The sequence below is a fragment of the Vidua macroura genome, chromosome 1, assembly GCF_024509145.1.
Source record: "Vidua macroura isolate BioBank_ID:100142 chromosome 1, ASM2450914v1, whole genome shotgun sequence".
Classification (NCBI taxonomy): domain Eukaryota; kingdom Metazoa; phylum Chordata; class Aves; order Passeriformes; family Viduidae; genus Vidua; species Vidua macroura.
This window is the reverse complement of record NC_071571.1, coordinates 136,232,183-136,251,575: the sequence shown is the minus strand read 5'-3', so window position 1 is coordinate 136,251,575 and position 19,393 is coordinate 136,232,183. Positions and strand designations below refer to the sequence as shown.

The window sequence follows — 19,393 nt, the reverse complement described above, 5'->3', positions numbered from 1 at the left end:
AAAAGCCCAGAGGATTTGGCTGTATTATGTTCCACTGCACATCTGCAACAAACTGTTACCATTTGCATTAGCACAATAGTTGGCTGAATAGGCTGGTCTCACAACAGAATATTAACAGATGCCTTTCTCTTTTCTGACCCCATTTAATCACAGTGAAAATAATTTTCTGTTTTCCTTCCCAAAGATGACAGAAGTCTTACTTCAGTGTGTTGTCTGATGTAGTCGGCTTATAACAAAAGTCTTAACCATTCATCTTCTCAGAAATTAATATCTCCACATGCTTTCATATTTTGTAGCCACCATCCTGGGCCAGTCTTTCCAAACTGTGGTACATGAAAGCTCTACGCGAAAAATGCAATTATTTTTTTATAGTAGGAAGCTTCAGATAACCGAAATGCAGGCACTATGTGTCTGATTTGTAAGGCATTTAAATTAGAGATGGAGTCATGCACACATTTTTGTATGACGCTATGGAGCTACAAGTTTGAAGTGGCAGCATCTTGATGGCTACATGATGCTATAGGCTGGCATTGCAAAAGAAGTAGATCCATGACCTATCATGTCAGGAATGGACCTGGTGTTCAGGGCATAAGATAATAAATATCCTGATTTTAGCATGAAGACACTGTTATGGTGAGCTGTATCTCCACTCTTTCTTTTACTCTCTAATAGTGTAATCTCATATAGCAGTTCACATTTTCCCTTATTGTTTCTGATCTCTCATGTCTCAGGCAGTACATGTGAGACTTGCAAGTTCAATCTATGTCTCTTGCTTTTTTAATAAGCCTAGATTTCATACATTTTCAGTTTCATGCAAAGTCAGCTGTCCCTTTTGTGCAAAAAAGTTTGTCCTGATCTATTATCAGCTGAAAAATTGTCAGTCAGAGTGTCATAGTTACATGGTCCTAACCTGATTTGCAGGATTAGCATCATGACGTGGCAAAGAAGTTCCTGAGTGGTGGAAGGTCAGGCCGAGGCTTTCATTTACAAGGGCTCTACCAGGACAAACATTCTCCAGCAGAAACCTCTTTCCAAGCCCTTCTGCAGTGAGTGCCTCTGTATGGACATGCCAGGCCTCATGTGTGTTAGGGAAGCTTCTTGTACATGTCTTTGTCCTACTTTTATACTGTTACTGACATGTTAGTTTTGGGCTACTGCTGCAGTAGTGGTTTTGGTGGATCCTTGTTTCACCCAGAGCAGCCGCTTTCATGTTTTTGTATTCTGATGCCACCAGCTGACTCTTGCAGCCCATAACATTATGCACATAGGCTTTTAAGGATTTGTGAAATCTGAGTTTCAGTGATTGTTCAAGACTTATGGCCAGCATGGAATGAACCAAATTCTGCTAGCAATAGTAACTTATATCTGGTCTGTTGTTTGAAAACTCAATTATGTTTCCAAGTAGTAATTCTTGTGCATAAGAAGAGAATAAATTAGTTCTTCAAAGATGACCAAAATTTCATTGCCAGATGAAATTTCAGAAGAGAATCATTTATCAAAACAACGTTTTTGAGAAATTATGAGATCAGGCTAGTTAAGTTGTTCATTATGTAAGTTATGGATGAAATCAATCCCATCTATTATAATTTTAAAAAAAGAAAACCCTATCTTCCCACTTAGTAACATATTGTATTGTTCAGTGTTAGTTTTAGCTTCTGTACTTGGCCTGTTCATAGATCTGCAGCCCATTACAGTGGCGCCTGTTAGGGCAAATACTATGAAAGTTTTGCCAATTTTTCTATGATAAACCATGTTTTCCAGGAATTCATACTTAATCATAAAAAAATCCCTCAATGTTGAGACTTGGCTTGGAAAGCCTTGATTCACAAAAATTTCACTTGTATGTTTATCCAGATATTTAAAAATAAATCAGTCATCTAATTTATAAAATCAGAGGTATTTAAAAATAATGTATTGTTTAAAGATCAGAGAATTGTATTTGTTGGAAACAAATAATATTATGATCACTTAATCCAAATAGACACATTTCCTGACAATGAATAATTTGGTTTATTGTTCTTACCTTACTAATCACTTTTAAATGTTTCTGTGTGTTTTGTCTGTTCGGTAGATCCATAGTTTAAAATGGTCAAATTTTTTCACTATTCTAGAAATTTTCAAATGTCTAAGATATTTTCCTTTGAAAAACTAACTGTGTATCAATGAAAATTTAAATATAGAAATAACTCTATAACTTGTGGTATGATGTTGATATTATATCCTAATGTGCATTTTTAAACTTATTTTTTTCTAGATATCATGCTTAAAGTGCTGGTGGCAGGATTTTATGGTTTAGCTAATTACATATGCATAGTGATTACTGCAAATTGTGAATGTTCATCATGGAGATATGAGAGTTAATCTGGTTTGTTATTCTTACCTGGGATGTTTCCATAGTTCTTATAGAGACAAGCTTTAACACTGGCAATTTCTAACTAATAATACAAATAATTGTTCAGATTTAAATTGCTTGTAATTGACAGACAAACTAGTGAGAATTGCTTATTCTGTAGTACAAACATTTCTTTTCAACTGTTAGTGCTTTACATTTCCTGTTGAAATCAGGTTTGAGGAAAGAGCTATTACCTAAAGTTTATTTACACAGAAATGAGCAGCAACAGAAATCACATGTTCAAAGTCTGTGTATGGGGAAAGAAGTTTAAAGAGGAATAACTAGTTAGCATTAGGGAGTAAGTAATTATTTGGCTACACAGAAGGAAACTGGAAGATATTACGCATAACTGGAAAGATAATAAATTCAGACAGGATTTTGAAAGGATTTTTGTGAAGTTGGTAAATGAGTAGAAAATGCTTCCAGTCTCAAGGAGAAGGAAACTGGCTGTAATAGTGGTTTAATTGTCTCAGTAGAGAAAATAAACAATTGAGAGGATGCTTGTAACTAATTTGATAAGTATGTCACACCCTAAATGTTCCAGTTGTCATCCACTATTAATCTTACAGGACAGTTTAAATCAACATATGGAATAGATTGTGATGATTGTGCTGGCCAAGAAATGAGTATTTGCTGACATGATGAAATAATTAGTGTTTGGTAGAGATCAGTCATACCTCAATGTGAGGAGCTGATAATCACTTAGTTGAGCTTGGTCCAAATTAATAGTTCCTTTCAGCACTTAAAACGATATCAGCCAGTCCAAGTATGCAGCCAAAGTCATACATTTGTGTTAATTTTCTTCCTAGCAGCTGGTACAGTGCTTGGATTTAGGATGAGAATAATGTTGATAACACACTTATATCCTGGTGGTTGCTGAACAGTGCTTACAAGGACTTCTCAGCTTCTCATGCTGCCCTGCCAGCAAAGAGTTGGAGGGGGCACAAAAACCTGGGAGGGGACACAGCCAGGATAGCTGACCCCACCTGAACAAAGGGTTATCCCAGACCATATGGCATCATGCTGAACAACAAAACTGGGGGCTAGCAGCTACTTCTCAGGGACTGGCTGAGAAAATGCACTTTGCATCACTTGTTTTCTGTATTCCATCACCAGCATGGGTGTTGATGTTGGTATTGTTATTTTCCCTTCCTTTTTCTGTCCTATGAAATTGTCCTTATCACAACCCATGAATGTTACCTCTTTTCCAGTTCTCCTCCCCCACCCCACTGAAGAGGAGTGATAAAATGGCTGTGCAGTGTTTAGCTGCCTGTTGGGTTAAACCACAACTTGCATGCCTGGTTTTTAGGACCATGTATTCCAGTCCAGACATTTATCACTCATGCATCTAATCTGTAAAAATTGTTCAGCTTGAAAAACTGCTGTAAATTTGTAGTGAAGTCTCAAGGGTTCAGGTACATGTTTCATCCTCTCTTAATCTTTTGCAAAGAACAGACATACAGGAAGGTAGCATTCTTGGAAGACAGTTGGCACAAGAAACATGCCAGGAAACCTGCTAGTGTTTCAGGACAGTGTTCAAACTTGTGCTCTTGCTCTGTTTATTTTCATATATGCATAGAATGGTTTGGATTGGCAGGGACCTTAATGACCCTCTAGTTCCAACCCTCCTGCCAAGGCCAGGGATGCCACCACCACACCAGGTTACTGATTTTATTCATAAAGTGTAGCACTTGCAGCTGGCCATCAGTTCAGCAAGGATTGTGGTTTGTGCTGCTGTACTATATTCCAGTCTCTGACAGCCAGCCTCAATATCTACTGGTGGAAGTACCTTCAGTGCACAAAGTATCATTAGCATCAGGCATTTCTAATTAAAAAAAAATAGATCTTGAACAGTTTCAGTATTTAAGCTAATACTGTCACAAAATAATAAAGGCAAGATCTCACATACATTAGAAGCTCACCAAAGTAACCATAAGAATCTGATGATGTGGAGCTGGAATAGCACATGCATTTATATTTTTCATATGCTTAATTAAACCCATAGAATCATTCTGTATATAGTAGGGTTTTATTGGTATTAGAATAAAGAATTTATTTTTTTTAAAAAATTGAAACTGATAATTACTTCTCTCTGTGCTTCTAATCAACAGTCTTTGATGTACATCTGTTTTTTAAGCACATGTTAACTGTAACTTCCAGTCAGGAAAAGCCTTTTATGGCAAGTAGCCTTTAAGCTACATTCTGTGTTTATTTCATGTATTCCTTTTCCTTTTCTTCTTAAGAAAGTATCCACACATTTTCCTTCAACTTCTAGTTTAATTTTCAGTGAATATATACTTTAAAATATTTTATTCAAGAAAAATTTGTCTTTCAATTTAGTTTTGACATGTTGTTTAAACTGATGGTAGAGGTTATAGTACTGTCTTTCTTGCAGATATATCTCAGAATAAGAAGAGAACCTATTTGTTTACTCCACATGTATTATTGGACACGATATTATAATGCTTCTTATATCATGTGGTGCCAAATGTGTCTCCAGCTGCTGTGTATATGAGTGGGATCTGAGAGGAAATACAGCCAGCTGTGGTGCTGAGAGCATCTGTGGTGCTAGGCTGCTGCAACAGAGATGCTGCAGATCATTTATTGATTCCCCTAGCAAATCAGTCTCTTACCTCTGGAAGGGGAAAAAAGGCATTTTTTTACTTGTGTTCCTCAGGTCAGTGCTGAATGTAAAAAATACATGCTTTTAAGTACAATGTGCTTAAACACTGATGCACTTAGGGTTGAAATACATATTCATTATATAGCATATTTAAGCATGTGAATAGCTCCTGTGGATAAATTTATAGTCATGGGCTTATTTCAGTTTAAGCTGGGGTGGTTGCTGTACATGAGACCTGCACTACCCTGCTGTAGGTGCTCCTGCAGCTGTCCAGAGCAGGGACATGGGACTGCACAGCTGCCTGGAGAAGGGACACAGGAGTGCACAGCTGTCCATCCAGTCTCCAGCAGCACAGGTGGAGCTGAGCCTTCCTGCAGGCACACTTTGCTTCCATGGGCTGACAATTTTAGTACTCCCTCTACTGCCTGCAAAGCTGTGAGTAGCAGTTGTGGGGTTGGTGGGCACCGAGGAAGAGCTCGGACAAAAATGTACCCAGCAGCTGCAGCTGGATTCAGAAAAGGGGCATTCCCTGTAATTGTAGTAACACTGATTTCATTTTGAAAATGCACTCAAGTTATGTTTCTAATGGCTTTTCCTAGACATACATTTCAATAGTGAAGATAAATAAAAGACTTGGGCTCTGTGGCACCGCCCTGAGAGATCACATTTTGCTTATTGCAGCTTCTGATGTGAAAGGTGTTAAAGACATATGGTAAAGTCCAGCCCAGGTTGTTTTGGTCTTCTTTGTTTTGTGTTGTCATGCCATTAGAAGTGTTTAACCAAGCATAATTACTTTAAAAGTAGAATTTCTTTTTGTGAAACTAAGCCTGTACATTCATATATGAAAAGCTTCTGCAAAGTTTGTTCCTTTTGGATTAATATTTGCAGCTGTAGAAATTAAGCTAACAGAAGCATCACAGGAGTCATGTCCAGGTCTACCTACCATACTTGAGTGTGTTCAGACCCCAAACATTAATAGACCTATTGAATTTTCTTTATCTTTACCACAAAATAAAATTAAAACATTTGCTGGCTGAATGTCTAGGAAAAAGCGGTGATGGCCTCTAGATATATCTGTAAGCATTACTTATTCTTTCAGTCAGTTATATAAACATCTTTTAGAGAAAGAAATAATCTGAGGATAATGGTAAACTGTACTATAGGGTAGACCCAAAGAAAAATGTAGGTTACTTTGTAAAGCAATCACAGTTACTTTTCATATAGTTAAATGCAAAGTTATTCTGGAGAATCAAAGAGTTGTAGAACTAGGAAAACATATCTGCAGGATGAAGAATGGCATCCAAAAACCAGTGTTTCTCAAAAGAAATCATTTGAGTCCACTACAGTATATAGAGAAAAATTTCAAATGCAATTCCTTTCTGTAAACTTTAGTAAAAAGGAAGAAGCAAAATAAATAAATTTCAGAATTCTGACATCCAGACTGAGACCTGTAATTTATAGAAGATCCTGGAAAAACAGTTCAGTTGGAAACTGCAGGTACAAGTAAAAAAGAATTATATGAGGACTACAAAATAAATTTTAAAGAAAGGTGCACAAAGTCTGCCATATGTTCAACTTCTCAGGCAATGAACAAACATTTATGTACAGTCTGATCTAGGACAGAAAGGAATATTGAGAAATAACTCCTGCATAATAAAATTCAAGTTAGGAATTGGACAGAAATTCTGGTGGTGGAACAATTAACTTCTAGAACACCTACCAAAGTATTGGACCCTCCATCTCCTCTTGTCTTTGGATTTAGATTGGACAAATTTCTTCAACAAGTTAGTAGCCTCAACAGCATATGAAACTAATGTTTTATTTCTCATGTTTATGTAAGAAATCCCACTAAAGGTTCTCTTGACCCTAATTCTCATTTGTAATCACTGCATCATCTTAAGTTTTAAGCAATAAAATGTTTTCAATCATATTAATGTAAATTGTAGGCAATTGTAGGCATTCTAAAAAAGAAAAATATTATCTAATTTGCCTATGTATTTATTATTTAATCTACAGACTTTGAAAAGGTATGCAGGTATGGATTATTAGGGCCTCATAGTCTTGGGAAAGTGCTTCTCATTAAACCATCAAGAAGCCTACTGTAACACATTTAGGGATAAAGCCATCAACTCAGAACATCCTGTAACTCTTGACTGGCCACAGTTCGAGGACAGTCATTATCTCTATGGTATTTCACTGAAGTTGCTGGAGTCTGGCACTGCATTGAGGGACACAGGTTGGGACACATCCATATTGTTCAGCTCAGAGCTCCCAAGCCAGGGAGATGCCTGCAGGAGCAGCCCTGGCCTGCACTGCCTCTCTGGGAAGGACAGGGCTGCTCCAGATCAAAGTTCAGACAATTGAGGTAGGGTCTGGAGATGTTCTCTAGCACTGCTGAATTTAGCAATGCAGGCTCAGCATTACTACGGAGAAGTCTGTGGCCACAGTGTGTGGGATGTACAGGTAAAGGGAAGTCCTCAAAGCCAAATTTGAATCACTGGTCTGATCAAATATCTGTGGGGAAGGGAAGGCTGTGCACACACAGGGTGTGCCTGAATTTGATGGCAGGCACTGGAATACCCCGAGCACCCTGACAACATAAATCCAGTGAGTGTCAGAGAGCAGTGCAGGTGCAGCAGCTCACCTGGTGCATTCTTCATTACATGAGAAGAATGAGGCAATAATTTTACACCATATTAGAAATAATACATTCATATTCACTTTCAGTTATCATTCAGAAGGAGTCTTCCTGCTGGGCTATACTTTAGTTTGTTGTCAGGTGTTTAATTTAGCCTCTTCCTGAACATCTATAGGATTCATTGTGCAATACTGACGGAGGGGCATGAGGGATAATAAAAATAATTTATGAGCTGTTTCAGTTATAAAAAAGGAATAAAATAAAATAATCCTGAAAAAATTTATTCCTCAGTTCTTGACCTGAATCCTTGAAGGAAAATTAAAAAGGACTAATTCTTCATAACTAAATAGTATTTCACGGAAGAAAATATATCTCTAAAAAAAATTAGCTTCTCAGTATAATCTTCCTCTCTGTAAGAAACCCTTAATTGAATAAAATGCAATTTCCAGTATGAAATTAAACCTTGGGGGTGCAAAAAATAAATGTTGCTTCAATAAAATTCATTTTTTATTCCCAATATGATGAGATAAAAATAAAATTAATTAAATTTACTTGGAAACAGGAAGAAAAATAAAGAATCCATTTTGAAATAGTGAGCAGAAGGAGTTTAAAGTCAGATTAGTATCCAGTCAAGCCTAGAGAAGTTCAAACCAATTAGTTTTTTTTAGCTATAAATGTTGCCTGTAGGGTTAGAATGTATTTACATGTGTATGCATACTCTTAACAGTATATAATTTTTTAATTATTGTTTTGAAATTTGCTTTATAATTCTCTATTAAAGGAGGGAAAATAAATAAGCCCAAATCTTCCATTGTAAATATTTTGCTTGGCTCTCCTTGCAAACTATCTGATCTGACATGGTGTTGATTAAGATAAGAATAATGAGTACCCTGCATGCAACTGATATTTGTATTGTTTGAATTCTGAGCTAAATTTACATTAGACAAACATTTTGGCTGCAGTGGAGACACCTATTTTCATGGAACTGTGAGAGGACAGTGGGACCCAACATTTGAGCATCTGTGTATTCAGTTAAACATGGGGTCTTCTTTGAGAGTTTCATAGAGTTTCCATGGCCCCTTGAGTTTACAGGTTTTCCTCTTCGCTGAGAGTGCTTACTCTTGCTTTCTTCTCTGAGTACGTTTGTGAATTTTTAGTCTTTCATTTTCCAGATTCTTTCATGAATATATACTTCTACAAATAAAATATAATATTCCTGGAAATGTTGGGAGTGCAAGCCAGTTTTCAGTTCATATCTCACTGCCATCTACTGTATATGCTGCAAAACTACACTGTGGGAAGTGCATTGCATTTCAGCTGTGTAAGACGACTCTTTTTCCAGTTAATTTGCCCTAAAGTTGAGGGAAAAAACTACTGAACTTTCAATAGGCTGTGCCATGTGAACTCATTCTTTGTGTAGGAATCAGTATTTCTTTAACAGATGACAATGTCTGATTACACCATGTTGTCCAGAAGGAAAGAACATCAGATTAGAAAGCATTGCTTAATTTGTATTCAGGCCAGACGAAAAATAGATGGGTAGTTTGGGAGAAAAAGAATATCTCACTTTGCTTATTCTTTTCCTAAGCAGTGATACCTTTAATTTCTTAATGGATATGTCAAAACAAAAACCTAGCAGGATTTAGATGCAGGAACTTAAGATATTTTGATATTTCCTTTAGTTGAAGAATTAGTCTTTGAATCTTTTAAATTAGCTTTCATCTTAGTAGCTGATGTCTAGTGTATGTAAATATCAAGTATTACAACACTAAGTGCTGGTTGGGACAGATAGAATAATTTAACTAAAGTTGTGACATTATTAAGTTAAAAATAAACTATCAGGATTCTGGGTGTCAGAAACTGTGTAAGATATCACTCAGATCAGCTTTGCATTGAGTGCTTTTGTAATGGTTTGTGTAGAAATTGCAAGGTTTATTCAAGACAAATTTTTCTGATTTCTTCAGGAAAGCTGACATCAAATAGGCAAGAATGCACGCAAAACATCAAACTCTGTGTTTGCATGAGTGTTGTTATTATTATAACACTATTATTAATTCCATTAGGCTAGGAATATATATTTATACCATTAGCTACCAGTATTATACCAAAAAGAATAGAAGAAGGCCAGAAAGCCTGCAAGCTCAGGCATTTCAAAGCTGAAGAAGTGCCTCCATTTTCTTCTCATATTTATCTGTTTTGATGATGGCTATAATTACGTTATGACTTTTTTTGTATTTTTATTCAGTAATCTCTGTTCTGAGACCTCATTTGCTGAACATTATTTAACCCTTGCAAATGAAGAAAGAATGATTAAAGAATTCTTTACTTTTTGTGGTGTCCATTGTTACTATGTTTCAGTGTTTTGCAAATGTTTATTAACCCACCTTTACACATTCTGGCCTTTGGGGATTTGAAATGGTATCAGTGGGCAGCTGATGTACTCTGTGTGATCATCCCATCCCTTCTGGTGACATCAGAAATTCACCCAGGAAAATGGGGAAGTGGTTTCTAACACTTGACCCTTTCTGTTGCATCTCCTGAAGCTTATTTCTTTTCCTGTGTCACCATTCAAGACTAAATGTCTTTCACTCCTTGTCCAAAAAGATATTTTACTTTGGCTGATTTCCTCCAAATCATATTCCTCCTAAAGCACATATTGAGCATAGCAAATTTCAGCCTAAATGTTATGGCATTAAAAAAAATCCACAACTGCAAACTAGCTTAGGAAAACTGTCATGAATTCAGTAGCAAATGAGGTTGGTAGAGATGCCCATGGGTGGTGGTTTGCAAAGTTATTAAAGCTCTATATTTTCCCTTCTTGTGGGCCACTTGTCAGTGTTGGTTGGTAAATCATGTTTTAGGAGGAGGATGATTCTGTAGCTGTGAGGAATTTTGTTTTTCCATTGAGCGTGTGTTTATAAGATTTCTTAATAATTTGCGCATTTCTCTGTCAGTTTCAGTATCCAGAATTTTTAACCAAAAGCCTTGGGAAATAAATTATTTCTGGGGAATAATTTCTGGACTGAATTCTTTGTTTGCTTGGTTTTTTGGATTTTTGCAGTCAGTGTTTATGTGTAGCTTGATGTATGGTGCAAATGAGGCATTTGTGGGTCTGTGCATGACCAGTGTTCTGCCAGAGGGGCTCCTCCAGAAGCTGATGTGAGGAATGGCTGCGGCAGCTCGGGGTATTTCCCTTGGAGAAGGGGAGGATCAGGGGAGACCTTATCGCTCTCTGCAACACCTGAAAGGAGACTGGAGCCGGGTAGAGGTCGGGCTCTTCCCCCAAGCAGCAAGTGGTGGGATTAGAAGACATCACCCCAAGCTATGCCAGGGGAGGTTCAGGCTGGACATCAGAAAGAATTTATTTACAGAAAGGGTTGTTAAACCGGGGAGGTGGTGGAGTCACCATTCCTGGAAATGTTCAGGAAAAGACTGGACATGGCACTTAGTGCCATGGTCTAGCTGGCAAGATGGTGGTTGATTGGACTTTATCTTAGAGGTCTTTTCCAACCTAAATAGTTCTGTGATTCTGTAATTGTGACATGGTTTAGTGGCAAACATGGTGGTGGTGCTTTATTGGTGCTTGGACTTGATGATCTTAGATGACCTTTCCAACCTTAATGATTCTATTCTACGATTCTGTGACCTGCCATCTTTCTCTTGAGTTGATCTCATTGACCAGTAAATCACTGAGTATCTATCACCTTTTCACTGCTGTCACTTGTTCCCTGATATCCTTCAGTGATATGTCTTGATAATAACTTTTCTAGCTTTCCACATGGATGAAATGCTGCCACACATGAGGTCTGTGGTAGAACTGTGGCTGTAGGAGCATAAAACAGCGTTTAGCTCCTAAGAGGACAAGTGAAAGGGAAGAAAAAACTGAAAGCTGGATTTAGCAAGGCCTGCTCTTATCTCGGGATTCCCCTGTGCCTTGCTGCTAGTAGTGAAAGTTCTGTGTATGAAAATCCAAGGAAGGGAAACAGGCCCACACATGTAAATACAATCATTCAGTAATCATCAATAGAAGAGAAAAATTTTTTAAATAAGGAAGGGAGTATTAAGCATTCTGGTAGCTCTAATATGATGATTTGTATGTAAGACTGCTGAAATTACACTGTGAAATAAAACTGCAGATGGTTGTTTTGGTTTTCCCTTTTATTAAATGTTTTAAATTTGCTGCCCTCATGTGGCTGTATACCATGCTTTCTCTGCTCAAACTCCCAGTGGACAGGATTCCTTAGGACAGCAGTATGTGCAGCAGTGTTTACACACCAGATGAAGGACAGTTCAGACACTGAACTGGTGCTGTCTGGCTGAGTCAAGAATCTCAAGAAATGTGGCTGGGAGTCCCTGTGCTGCCTTTTAACTCTGGGGGGCCAGGACTGCCCTGGGTGTTAGGAATCTGCTGCCCAAATTCTGTCTGGAGAAAGCTGCCTTTGCAGCTGTCAGAAGGTGATAAAGGCTCCTTCTGAACCAGGTATCCCCAGGTGACCAGGTGGGTCCATGCAGAAGGAATACCCAGTACTTCCAAGCATTTTCCAGTTTGGGGGATGAGACAATCTGGAAAACTCAGCGCAAGTGCATGAGTTGTAGGAGAAATACTGATAAAATGGTACAAAAGCAACATAAAATGAAGAAAAATAACCCAGCAAAATCCAACTTAAGGTTGTTTTTGTTTTGTTTTGTTTTGGTTTTTTTTGCAGCTCTTAGTGTTTGGTGTACAGACAATTGCTGGGTATATTAGCATAAATAATGTTTTTTCAGGAATTCATGTTATAATTGCATTATAATCTATTTGTTATTGCAGCATTATCTATATACCATTAAAATACATGCTAATTAGCTAATGATAATATTTTATTGCATAGCATATTGCTATATGCATATATATGCATATATGCAATATATGCATAGGTAGTTGCCCAGCTACCTACCAGAACTAAGTGGTCCAAACAAAAGTTTAATCAATAACACTGTAAAGACACCACTCATTGGTGTAAGTTACTTAAGAAATAAAGATTTACTCATTGGTAATTTATAAAACAAATTCCAAATTTTTAAAAATTGGAACAAAGAGTTTAAATTAATGGCTTTACCAATATTGCTTCTACAGAAATAACCTGTGCAGAAATGCGAGATAAAGAATGATAGATTGGGCTTTCAAGGATTTTTTTTGGTAGGTAGTTGAAGATTGAATTCAGCTACATTTCACATCTCTCTTGCACCCTATACATTTCAGTGTATACATATGACTTTACAGAGAATTAAACAAATTATGTAAATCATGTTCAGAGCTGACTTTGATAACAGAAATAGAGGAGCCTGTTTTTAGACAGTCAGAGATAAAAAATGCTTTCCAAGGTAAAGCTAGTTAGCTAGTTAGTATTCAAGGGAAAAGACAGTCAAAATAAATATAAGAATACAGTAACCTGAACAGTGCTCAGATATCCTGCTCTTTCTACAAGTTATTTCTATCTGCTCCCCTTGCTGCTAGCAACAAAGTCTTAAAAAAAAAAAAAGACAGCAGTCATAAAACAAATATTGAAGATGAGGCCTGATCTGGAGACCTATAACCCAGAAAGCAGAAACAAGGTGCATTGCCATCTCCCAGATGACAAGCACTAGGAAGGATGTAATGTCACTTAAAAGATCAGTGCTAACTGTGGATTCTAGGTAGTTGCAATGGATTGTTTGCTTGCTTTTATACTGCTTCTGATCAGGACAGGTTTTTAGGGTAATTGGACCAGACTTAATATCTCAGATATTCATAAACCATAGAATGGTTTGGGTTGGAAGGGACCTTAAAGGTCATCCAGTTCCAAACCCCCTGCCATGGGCAGGGACACCTTCCACTAGACTGGGCTGCTCAAAGCCTCATCTGTTCTTTACCATGAACACTTGCTGGGTTGGAGCAGGCACAACTTCTCTGGGCAACCTGTTCCAGTGCCTCACTACCCTCACAGTAAAGAATTCCTTCCTGATATCTAATGTTAATGAACCTTCCTTCAGTTTAAAGCTATTTTTCCCGCCCTATCACCACATGCCCTTCCTCGTAAGAAATCCCTCTCCAGTTCTCTTGCATTGTCACTTTATGTTCTGTACAAAAGTATTATAGCCTGTTTTTGATGGCAATAAAGCCCCTCTAAAAAGGCAGAGTGCTTTCGCTCACTCTCCTCATTTGCTCCAGTCACGAATTACCTTTTTTATGCCACAGCAGGTTCTGGACTGTAATACAGTGCTGCTAAAAAATTCCACTCATTTTCAACTGCATGACACAGACAAGCATGGCAGAGCCCTGCTGCTTCCTATAGAGAGATGAGCTGGGAGTCAGGACTCTTGCTCTGAGGAGTAGGAAGTGAGCGTGGCAAGGCATGGGGAAGGTTGTGCACACAACCTGCACATGGGGCTGTCCACACCTGACCCGTGACATTGAGCAGAGGTAGCTGCTCCCATCCTGGCCCCAGGGGACAGTGTCCTCCTTTGGCTGTCCTTGTCCCACTGCCCTCTAGTCGGGAAATGGGATAGCTTAGCTCACAGATCCTCTCAGAGGACAAACATCATGTTCTTCAAAAGATGTCTGTAGCAAGATATTCAGGAGATACTTCTGTTCACCGTGCTTCTGCTGATAAAATAAACACTGTAATTGAAATCTGAATTTAATAAAAGTTGTTATGCATGGGGACTTCAGCAGCATACTTTATTTGAACTCTAGTCTTCATAATCAGTTTTTTCTTGCTAATCTCTAATCTCTGCTATGTTCTATTAACAGTATGGGAGCCGATGGTTACCCAAGAAATACCTTTTATATTCAGTTTTCTGGTTAAAATGACATTTGGAATTTGGGACTCTTAGCATCGCCAAATCATCTGGATTTTCTCTGTGTGGTTTAGTATTGTCCTGAAAATCATGAAACGTAATCTGTACAACAATTGAGATATAGTGAGCAGCCAAAGGGCTCCTAAGAGAAGAACAAACTATCATTTATCAGTGGCTCAGGGATGCTGCCTCTGCATGGATAGCTAGTCCACAGCACAGGTAGAAGTTAATTTGCCTTTGGTGTCCCTTGGAATAAAAAAGCAGGGAGGGAGACAAGTGCTGCAGAGCAGCAGAAGCATTGCAATGTGCTTGTTGCACAGGATGTCAAATAATTGAGCTCTAGTCCCATTCATTTCTATTTTAAGGATATCATATGGGAAGTGTGCTGGCAATTTGGTTTGATGTTTGTGTTGCAGGAGCTGCTTTCTAAGGCTTAGACAGAGATACCAGCTGTGTTGTGTGTTATTTTATCAGCACAACTCACATTTTTTTAAAGGAAAAATAATAGGATCTTTCACTACCTTAAACTTAGAGTAAGCAATTAATCTAGTTTTCTGGAGGAGGTCATAGAGAAACTAGATGAGACACTGACTGAAGTTTATATTTACGAATTGGTCTGTTTAGTGAAAAGCCTCAGTAGGTAAGATCACTGAGCAAACTGAGTAGGAAATTTGTAGTAAAGCTCCTGTTGATTCTGCCGGTCTTGTAAGAATAAATTGACCAGCAGAATTGGTCACTTTTCTCATATTATTTCCCTTCATCTACTCCTGCTTAATAAGCATTTCAAAGATTTAGATAAAAAAATTTAGCATATTGAAAGTGCAAGTTAGAATACAGTGTTGAATGATATATTCATGCAAGTTCTGATGCCTTAAAATATACCAACCAGTAGAATTCCATGAAAAAAATTATATTGAAATTTCTGTAATTCAAACCACCTTATTGTAATGCCACTTTGTGTCAAGTGTTCCTTCCCTCTGACCTCATTAGGCCTGCCTCGTCATTAGATACACTGTTACTAAAGAGTTTTAACTTAAAAGCTGCTTTGATTAATGCTTGGTCGGACTGAGGATTTATTGTGCAGGATTAACTAGATTTAAAAATGGCAAAATGCCATAGTAACTTTAATGCCAGACTTTAATGAGAAGCAGAAGTAAACTCCAAGGACCCTTATGATTTTTAATATGGACTAACCTCATGTGCTTGTTTCCTCAATGTCCTGTCCTATTTTATATACAAGTACTCCAATAATTCCTAGAGAATAGTAGCCTAGAAAGTGTAATACAAATGTGTAACCCGAAGTATGTACATATTTTTAATGAATCATAAATTTTGATAATTTTATAATCAGATTTATTCAGTATTATTATAAGATAGAGAAAAACTCTTTGCACTGGTTTGGGCCTTTTTAGTTAAGAAACAATATGGATATAAGACAAAACCAGACTGGCAAACATTTTTCCCGATATATAATGTACTCACAATGTAGATGAAAAATGCATTTTCACATTTTTGTGTAATCTGCTAATTGAATTTCTTTTTACTGTCTTCTTAAGTTCATTAAGTGCTCCTGAAAGTTTATAAAGTTGGTGCTTCTAGAGTTTAATAACCTTATTTTTTTACTATTGATCACATATTTTAGTATATGATACTGCCAAGAAAATCCAGACCATTCTCACATCCGACAACATTTGGTCGTCTCCTTAAATCCTACTAGACTTGATAGGATTTAAGCATATACTTAAAAGGTAATGCACTGCTCAATGAGGGCCTTTGTATCTGACATTTTTTCTGTCCATGCTATCTTTGCTGAGATAACCAAAGGACACTGATTTATTTTTAGAGCTAAACAGGAAAAACTTTCTTGTTCAAAAAGTTTGTAAACTTTTTTTTTCTGAATTGATGGTGATTTCCCAATTTTATTTATTTTTTCCATGAACTTTCAATAGTAGAAGCATGTAATTGAATTTTTGTTTCTGCACAGTTATACACTGTGAGAATTAGGCACAATGTACTAATAAGCAATAGCAACAGTTCTGATATTGCCTCAGCCAAAGCAGGTAGGATGGCATCCAACCAAGTTCTTGGGCTGTAATGCCAAATATCTCATCGAAATCACAGATGTATTGGACATGACTTAAATAGGATTACTCACTCAAGCAAATTTACACAAGGGTCTAAGGCATATATCCAGCTTCCAGTGGGTAAGGAGCCTGCATTTTCATTTGGCTCTGGGCCTTGGGCACTTGCATAACATTGCTTGTGTAACTTACCCTGCCAAAAATGAAACCTGCATCAACATGGTTACTCATACCAGAAAAATTGTGCCTGTGGACAAGTGATGACAGTCAGGGATCCGGCTTCCTTTTGTAACACACTGAAAACTTTTGTTTTCACTGATGATTGAAGCTCTTTAGCTAGCATTACCATTGCAGTCCCTATTGATAATTTCTGTACCACTGAGTTGTTTTTGTTGGGTTTTTTTGTCACTTCTGGATTCTTTACTTGATTCATTGCTATTATTTGTTTTTCCTTTTTTTTTTTTTTTTTTTTTTTTTTAGGGAGAAGGCCAGCAAAAACAAAGGACAAAAAAAAGAAGAAAAAGAATTTGATGGAAAGGGCTCAGAAGCAGCACAGCATCTTCTTAGCAACAGATAAAACAAGCCAGTAAAGACTTGGTTTTCCTTAATGTATTTTTTTGCAAAGTGCACAAAAGCTGCTATATGCTCCTGCCCATGGATGCACTACAATTCAGCTGCTTTGACAGTATTGGTGGCAAATAACTTGTGAAAATAAAGCCCACAAGCTTGTTTGTTTTATTTATATATTTTTTATTTTATTTTTTCCTCTCATTTTTGACCTGAAGACTTCAAGGTCAGGAGTGCGCTGAGTTGGATCAGTGGAAGTGGTCCTGAAGTGCATCAGCGATATTGTTCTTAGTGCCTGGTCAACATGTTGACAAGGAAAGAAACCTACTCTGCACCAGTAGGTGGACTTGTGCATATTTAAATAAATAGGGGAAAAAAGGAAGTCTTGGAGGTGTAGGTACAATTGCATTTATAGCCTTTGTTTCTGATATTTGTACATTTCAAGAGTAAATGGGTATGACTTACCTGCTTAGTGTTAATGTACATCGTTCTCACACCTGCTATGTTGACACAGTTGTGTAATAAAACTGCTTTAAGACAACGTGCTGCAGGATTCACTGTTTAGACTCACCCAAGCACAACAGACTCTGTGTGTACATATTACTCTGTCTACATATAAATGAACATATTTACTGTACATCTATGCATTTTTATGTATAATACTTTATACATGTTTAAAGATATGTCCTGTTGGTTCTAGTAATGTACTTCAAATAATCCAGTAAATGTTTACTTTTTGCTCTGTTTTAACGATCTTATGTTCCTCAATAGTTACAAACTGGATTTTTTTTTCGCCTTTGCAAAGCACACTCATTTCCAGAACTACCTTGCACTGACCCTCACAATGGAGTGTTAGCTCTGAAGTATACTTGCCAGACTAGTAATCCACAAATTCTTTCTACTATTCAGTACTTCTGTCTCAGCCCCCATGTATTTTGTCTCAGAAAAAGAAGTTTAATGTTTTTTTAAGATGAGGCATGATGATGATAGAAGTTTTGAGTGTCAGGAGAGAAATTACTTGTAAAGTTCTTGGTATCTAAGACTGTATGTGTAGTTTGGGTGGTTTTGTTTTGTTTTGTTTTGTTTTTTTCCAATGTAATGCAGTGTTTTATTTCAGTTAGTCCTGATGCAGTCAGATAAGAAAACAAATAATTTTTCTCCCTGAATAAGAGAGAAACAAAATAAAGGTCATGTAAGGTCAACTATTTAAAAGTATAGAAAACAACAATTCCCCAGTATTGCCGATTATTTGTAGAAGCTTAACAAATTTATTCTGAAGCTGTTGTTTACTTTGGGATGTTTTTTTTGGGATGGGAGAAGTAGAGAAAATTTTCTGTGTAGGACATTAAAATGGCACAGGATATGTAATTTGGTAATTTAGCATTATTGGGCTAGCATTCAAGGTGATGTTTGGATACCTGACAGGGAAAGCCTACACTAAAATGTGTGACACTTAAGAGAATTTCACTCTTAGACCTAAAACTTGCATACAACCTACACAAAAAAATAAAGCAGCAAAACAGACCCCAGAACTCCACAGGCCTCTTTTTGACATATACTTTAGAAAATCCTACAAATTCCAGTTTTAGTTTTATGGGTTATGTGCTTTTCAAATAAACTAGGGAAATAAAGCATCTGTAAGCACAAATATATCTGTATTTAGCTATGACAAGTGTTACTACCAAAATGTACATATGTTAGACACATATGAATGATCCATCAAACTGCTTGTGGACTTCCACTCAACTGTGAGGTTTTCACTGTATGTTCATATTTACCTAGAACATAACAATGTTACAGACAGTAAGATTATTCTTATCATGTGATGCTATTTTGGACATAAAATTCTCACTTCAAAAAAAAAAAAAAAAAGACAATGAGAACTGTAGCTGTCTGTTTGCTTATTGGTTATCAAATTTGGCTGTAAGTGCAGTTAATGCCCTCATACAAGCCTTTCAGTAGTGGTTACAAATATTGTATTAGGCATGTCATAGAAAGAATGCTACAAAATACAATAAAATGGTGTCACAAACTCCTGAGTAAAACATTTTTGGTCCTTTTTAATTCAAATAGCCTATTCTTTTGGAATTGCAGAAGGTGGGGAGATGCAGATTTGCTTCCACGAGAGTAAAAAAATGGGAGGGTTTTCCATACAACTGTTTTGTTTGAAAAGACCGTGAGCATTAGATGTACATTGATTTCTCCTGTCCCAGTCACCTTCACACCAAGAGTTTTCTTGGGAGTGTAGAATGAAAAAACTATCCCTAAGTAGC

At 37.1% G+C, this 19,393-nt stretch overlaps 1 protein-coding gene across 1 annotated transcript in view; it reads left to right on the top strand.

Annotated features, from left to right (window-relative positions):
- Nucleotides 1-19,150, top strand: part of RSPO2 (R-spondin 2) — a 98,386-nt gene extending 79,236 nt beyond the window's left edge. The window contains exon 5 of the mRNA XM_053978963.1: nucleotides 17,034-19,150. Within this exon, the coding sequence (XP_053834938.1) occupies nucleotides 17,034-17,143 (110 nt within the window). The 3' untranslated portion in view covers nucleotides 17,144-19,150. The remainder of the gene's footprint in view (nucleotides 1-17,033) is intronic.
- Nucleotides 19,151-19,393: the final 243 nt, after the last annotated feature.